Below are 7,563 nucleotides of genomic sequence, written 5' to 3' on the forward strand. Positions count from 1 at the left end.
AATCTTCGGACTAATTTTCCTAATGGTTCCAACAATTTATGTTAATTGTTTCTTTAAATTAATAAATTGCTGGTTGGTCGTACATTTGCAGGATTCTTCGGTTCGGCGCCTCAACGATTCATTGTGACAATTAAAATTGATGCGAACCGCATAAAACCTTCCAATAAATGTTTATTTACTATGGCAATAATAATGAATGGTAATATCGTTAGAAACAATTTTCAAAATAAATTCAATAGCTTTCATTGGACTAAATATCATTAAACAATAATAATAGAAGTGAGTCTAAGAGTTCGATGGGTTTAATTTTTGAATTAATTGTTAGTGTGAATTCATAACAAGTTCGCCTTAAAGCTGCAAAGTTTGTCATTCAGTCAGAATATGTAATGTTTAAAATTAAAGTAGAAGATCTGATTATTCTTCTTGTAACGCATATGTTTGTGTGTATATGCATGTGTGTTTGTGTATGTACTCGTGCCTGTATGCGCGTGTGTACACTTTGGTAAAGTATAGCTTGGCAATTTTCTTAGGTACACATATTGTTAAAATTGATCGATTTGAATTTTTCAACTTTCTGAACAAGTTTCCAAGCTTTCTTATTTTCTTCTTATTTTCACGATTTTATGAAAAAATTACTTGATTTTATTAAAATAAAATTAGTTTTTCGTTCAAATTATGAAAAAATAAAATAGAAAGCTTAAAAACATGTTCAGAAATTTGAACAATAAAACAATGGGCATTGATTTCAACAAAATACATACATTTGTACACTTTATATTACACATTGTAATCTTCCTCCTACCAGCGTTATATACTTATATATGTAAATGCGTGTATGTGCGTGCATATGTACTGGGATTTGTGTGCGTATGTGTGCGTGCGTGTGTGTGTGAGGAAGCGTGAGTGTGCACCAAACGTCATCGGTGGAAGCGTCATTGGTATTCATTCATTAACACGAGTAGTTACAAGTTTTGATCATTAGACGTGCAGAGGTCGTAATTAGTTTGCACCTGGTGTGCAAATTGTGTTGCGGTGTTGTTAATTTATCGTGGGTTTGTTTCTGTACTTGCAGAAATATGTTTATATTCAGTTGACGGTTGGTTCATGTACACATCGGTCGGTGCTAAGTGCGATCATGTTAATGTTTATGGATGTTTTGCTTTGAGAAATTTCTTTGAACAAGTTTATAATTGCGTTCTGTTCATGTGAAGTTCAGGGTTGGACGACTGGCTTAAAAAAACGGCTCGGGAAATTTGTTCATGGCGGTCCACATCATCATATTAGTGTCATGCAAAGATTTTCATTAGTTTAATATTTTTACCTATTTTCAACTCAATTCAATTTCTATATATCTTTCATTAGTTTTTATAATTATTTCAGGCATTGTAATAAAATTTTAAACTCCAGAAACAACACTTGAGGTCGAATGGATGATTATATTCGTTTGCACGTTTGCATCAGCAACAATTTCATCATTGTCGTTTAACATCTTTTTTGAAAATCAACTCGTTTTTATTTCAGTTATGCAGAAGTTGAACGAGAGCCAGGACGAGGAGTTATTGAGGAGGGGAGAACAAGTGATGAAGCAAATGAGCAACATCTTATCGAGGAATGCGTTCACACCTCCAAACATTTCATCAACTACTGCATGCACACCTCACAACATATCGTCACCAGCTTATCACCAACCTAAATTCACACACGCTCACTTTATTCAACCAACACATCAACAACGCGCACAAAACCAGATGTCAGAGTGTGTTAACAAGCCACCACATCAACAAGTCGCACCACAGCAACCACAACATCAGCCGCAACATGCTTACTTACAACAACAACAACATAAAAATTCATCTTCCCGACTAACAACATGTTTGAACGTTCGAACGGACACGATGGTAAGCAAGACCCCCAACGGCATGCACCTCATCTACACCACGTCGTCCCCCAGACCCCATATTGGATCAATCCTAATTCAGAATCGTGTTTCAAATATAATTAATCAAAAAAATTAACTCAATCATAAATCATTATTGCTATTTTTTTATTATCATTAATCACCAAATTCTTGTTGTTTTATTTAACCACAAATGAAACCATCACCACATTTAAAAGTTGCAATAACACCTCCGCCATCTATCGAGCGGCTCTTACCACCCGACAACTAACTTCTTGTTATGTACGTGTCTATGGTGTCTCTACATTAACTTTGTACATATATCTTTATTCAAATTCATTTCATATATCTTAACGTGAATTATTGTACGTTCTTTTGAATAAAAATTTTATTCAATAAAAAGTGAAACAAAAGGTAAACCGAGTTTGAAATTTATTTTCCTAAAAATTCTGATTCAAATGAGAACACGATTATCTCGACTCGAAGTGATCTGTCACCACATAAAACGGTTTTAAAATATATCAATAAAACAAACAGCACGTGAATAAAACTACAAGCCATGAATGGAAGCAACAGAGTCAAAACAAATGATTTAAAAATTAAGTGAAAAAGAAGAAGTTATTAAATCACAAAAAAAAAACAAAAATTTAAGTTATATATGAGTGAGACTGAAAATTGCAAGAAACGTTTTCTCAAATGATGAAACAACAAAAACCAGCAGGACAAAATTCCAAATGACCACGCGCAACAGGACAAAACAACAAACATACCATACGACTCATACTTAACGACATACGACAACAAAAATTAGTAAAAAGTACCGATGTAGAAGATAGAAAGTAAGATGGGGAATCAAGTGAAATTAGCAGCAAAAAGAGCAGGGTCTGTACTGACGGTTTGCCTGTAGTTGGAGAGTGCCTTCAAAAGTCTGTCTGTCATTGGCTTCAACGAGATGATCCCCCAACCGATGATGGCCATCAAGCCTCGTATCAGATTTAATATCTGCCAGATGTACAGCATGTTCGTTGTCCTGCTGTCCTGGATGGTCAATCATTCATTTATTATTTAATTATAATTAAATAATTATTAATTAAATAGCTATAAATTCTAATAATCAACTAGTTTATTATTTATTTAAATTACTTTATGTTACAAAGTCGCAGTTATTTTTTACATGTCTCCCAGGTCTTTTAACAAAAAGATAGAGCATGTGTAAACGAACAAACGAACAAGTGAACAAATAAGCAAACAAGGAACAGGATGGACAGAGGAAAAATACAAACATTTGGATCAATTATGGAGGAGTTTGATTGATGGAATGTCATCCTGTACTCAATATTTGAGATAGCGAGTGAAAAGATGAGTCCGATGATGTAGATGATGATGCAAAACGCTCCTGATTGGAATGTGGCCACCTTGTTCCAGAAGTGAGGTGAGGGGTGGGTGATGTCGTACCTGGCCAACGTTTCAGTATGCATGCAATGTACTTACTTATGTAAACAATATATATGGAGTGTAGCCGGATCAGAAGTTGGTTATGCATGCATGTATTAGTATCTGCATGACGGGTTTGTTTCGTTTTGTTTCGGAATCTTAATGAAATAGAATGAAATGCTTTTTATTTAATACATGTTTTAATATAGATTGCATCAAAAATATTAAAAGAGATAAAAATATCAACACACATTCGTATTTGAAACATATGATGCGCAATCAAAGCAAAATGATAAGGAAACTAATGTAGAGAGGTTAAAATAAAGCAAACAACACACAATGAATAACATAAAGAGCTATAAAATCTAATTAAACTTATAGTTTAGTCTATATTGCAATCAACTATTCCAAATACTTCCAACCATATTCCTCACTCACTCAACAAAACACACGCAGCCATCGTGCCGTGAGTCGTCCAACCTGTCTAGTGCATAGACGATGCAGACGGCGAAGAGCATGTAGTAGAAGCACTGCAGTGGTGCAGACAATGTTGAGTGATTTCTCAGGAAGTTGTCAACACCATTGTTGTACATGATGTACGATGTTATTATCTGCCACAGGGCTATGCCGGCAAACAGACCACTCACAAACAGTGAGAACTGTAAGGTTGTTTTAGATTAATACCCTTTTACAAATTTGTATTTTTCCTCAAAATTATTCCAGATATTTTTAACCATTTTAATTTTATTTAATATAGTGATGGAATAATGAAGTCTCTTACTTAACTTAGATAGATGATAACATCTAAAAAACAACGTCAAAAAATAACAAAAGATTGTAGCTGTAGAAAAATAAGCAATTATGGAACATCAAAATGTAAAGGTGAACGTAAATTACAGTTTTGAATATTTTATGGATTTGAATGGCCTGACTGGTCAGTATGGTTGGATAGATGTCCATGTTTTCATTCTGAGACCTCTCCAGCTCCTCTGCTCTTTTCTGGTCAACTTTTAAACGATTTTTCGCTTTGAACCTGTCTGTCAAATTAATTTTGAATAAATTATGACAAATTATTTTGAGTAATCAATACAATTTTTGTTAAAATTTGATTGCTAAAACATTAAAACTAATGAAAAATATTCTAAAATTGAAGAAAGGTATGAAACGAAAATGTCTAGTAAAAAATATTAGGAAACAGTTTAATAATAGCAAACCTGATCCTTCAATGTAAATCTTATCATCAGCTTGACTTGGGACTGTGTTGGACTGCTGGGATATGATTTTTGCAAAATCATTCACACTGAATATTTGATTCGTACTTTGAACATCTTCCTCCATGCCCTCAAGGTCATTTGATAGTCCTATGCTGAATATAATTGCATACATTTAATTGCTGTTGTATCAACTGCATGCATTTCACTGTTTAATAAAATCGTGTTAACCTCTTTTTCTTTTTATATATTCTTGAGTGGTTATCTAAATTTTTCTTTTTTTTCTAAAATAAAATGAAATAAATTAATATTTTTGGCCCCATAACTGCAATCAATGATATTTTCATTAATTTGAATCTTTAATGAATAATTTTTCAAACAGGGGTAGAAAATTCATTAATATTTGCATCATAAAACCATTACCTTAATGATTTGATTTCAGAAATGGTCCATGAAAAATAATAATTCTCAATTTTTAAAAATGTTGAAAAGAACAGTTTTTATAAACTTATAATTTTCATATTTGGAATTACTACTAAATTATGATAAACAAATTTTGATTACATTTGATTAAAAAAAAAGAAGAATAATCCATAGTTAGAAATTTGAATCGATCATAATTTGTGAATGAACAAGTTACTATAGGTTGCATCCATTATTATTTTTAAAAGTCATACAATGCAACCTTCAAGCCAATCTTGTTGGCATTATTTTGCTGTTGTGCCAACTTCAAATGTGAAATTGTTGATGTTGAGTTTGGTGTTGAGTTCTCCCAATGTTGTTGTTGTAGTTGTTCCTGATCTTGATGCTGTTGTTGTTTTTGTGGTTGTTGTTGTTGTTCAGAATCTCGATGAAGGTTTTGTTGAACTTTTTGCTGCTTCAGCACAGGAAGTTTTCGAGGAACTTCAACTTGTTGAACTATTGACATTGTATCAGGATCAGATTATTCACAGTGTCTGTCTGCTGTTTAAATTTAAATTGAGTTATTATCTTTTGAGTAATCATAATTACATAATCATAATGTATAACTAATATAAATAGTAAAATCATATAATAGCTACTGTACTAAAAACTCAACTATTAAAAACAAACTAAAAACATAAATAAGGTAAGACAAAGAAGCCATACTTACTATTTCCTTTACTAGGCTAAGCTCCCTGCATGTGCTTACCAAACTAACCACCTCTACTCTACTTTTAAAATTTAAGTACTTAACAACTTACCTACCAACATTCACGCCCGTGCACGTTGAGTTATTTCAGTACGATTTTCATTTTTTCATTGTTAATTAAGCAAATGAACTTACAAGGAACCAATTTTAAAATTTTTACACCGCCCAATTTTGTAATTCACATTTATTATAATAAATATATTTCAACTTCGATTTTAATTACGCAACGAACATCATTCAAATTAACTTTGTGTATTTTTGTTTTGAAATTATTTTATTTTAGTTTCAGCGCTTAGCAACCAAAATAGTGATGGTAGAGATTACAATTGTTAAATCATCTGCCGTGCTTTTGAGTATTCATCATTTAATGCCTATTTTGAGAATTCCTCATCTAATGTCCGTAATCTATAACAAATAAAAAATAAAATGAAAAGTACAAAAGTATAAAGTTAGCGATAAAAACTTAACCGAGAGCAAGAGCTGAAAATGATACCCCACAGATTTTTAAAAGCAGTTCTAATTTAGGTTTCGGTTGATTGTGGCGAAAGCTTACAAAAATAATTATAATTATACTATATAAGCTAATAATATGATGTAATGACAGTATATTCATTCATTATAAGCTTTATTGGGAACAAGAGCAGCATTGTAAGCGGAACCTCGAAATATCCGAAACAGCTAAAATGCAAGTAGAATTATTCAAGCTCAACTCCTACGTTTAATTTATTTGCAGCAAATTTAACAAAAAACCTCATTTGATCGACAAATACACTAACCAAAATTACTTTTTTAAAATCAATCACCGACGGAATATACCTATACGTGCACGCACATACATGCATTGAATTTTAATTTTAAAATTCCCTAAAGTAGAGACGAAACAGTTTACATGGTTTTCGTGATTTAAATATGTTATCAAAAATCTGTTGGCTAGTTACTATTCATTAAATTGAAGCATTATAGGTATTTTTAAAAAATTGAAAAAATTACTCGGGGTTTATTATTTTTTTGAAAACTGTAAGGTTTCTTATTCCCAAAACAATAAGTGGTATATGACTGAAAAATAAATTTAATAATATATTGACAGAAAACTGAAAAATAAACGCGATGTGTTGATGAATTTACAATAAGAATAACTAAGAGACATCGTGGAGATTAAAAACAAATCACATTAACAAGAACCTGTCAGCATTCTGTTATAAAGTTGTTTGATTGGAGAATTCAAAATCGGTTAAGCAGCTTGACGAATCGTTTAATAACATTCATTAAAAAAATTTTATTCGTACAAAATGTTACGCAAATAAAAACTTCACAACACACCATCTAATGATTAATACAAAACGCTCTAACATACAAGATCAGAGAACTTTTCATTAAAGCATAATAAATAAAAAAGAAATAATTTTCAATCTTTTCATGAGATTATGAAATCTTGGTCGGTTCATTTTATTACAAATAAATTGGCAGAAATATAAATACATAGGCCTGAAAGAAGGTGATATATACAGTATACACGTTTGTATTTGTATGCATGTTGTATATAGCATGAACAGCTTCGGTACGGGGGAAGAAATGGCAGCGTTGAATCAGAGAGAGCCGATGTTTGACCAGCAGACATTGGAGTGGACGTCGAAGGGAGGAGAGTTGTGTTCGTGCGTTGTTTGCTGGTTGTACAGGTGGGCTGAAGGAGGGGGTGTCAGGTAGACCGACCCGGTTGGCTGACGTTCATCATATTCTATGTTAATTTTTAAACAATTAATAATAAATATGATAAAACCTAATCTTGTATAATAAATAATGTTTGGTGAAATCATGTTAAAATGGTAATTTTTTATCAATAAAAGTAAAAA

The 7,563-nt window shown here is 32.0% G+C and overlaps 1 protein-coding gene across 1 annotated transcript; it reads right to left on the reverse strand.

Annotated features, from left to right (window-relative positions):
* Positions 1-2,351: 2,351 nt before the first annotated feature.
* On the reverse strand, positions 2,352-4,717 carry HELRODRAFT_162513 (hypothetical protein; the record flags this gene model as incomplete). Its single annotated transcript, XM_009024697.1, has 6 exons — positions 2,352-2,387; positions 2,792-2,935; positions 3,181-3,352; positions 3,812-3,990; positions 4,229-4,368; positions 4,546-4,717. The coding sequence occupies 6 exons, from the start codon at positions 4,715-4,717 to the stop codon at positions 2,352-2,354; spliced, it is 843 nt and encodes a 280-aa protein (XP_009022945.1).
* Positions 4,718-7,563: the final 2,846 nt, after the last annotated feature.

This window comes from Helobdella robusta (genome assembly GCF_000326865.2).
Source record: "Helobdella robusta unplaced genomic scaffold HELROscaffold_4, whole genome shotgun sequence".
Classification (NCBI taxonomy): Eukaryota; Metazoa; Annelida; class Clitellata; order Rhynchobdellida; family Glossiphoniidae; genus Helobdella; species Helobdella robusta.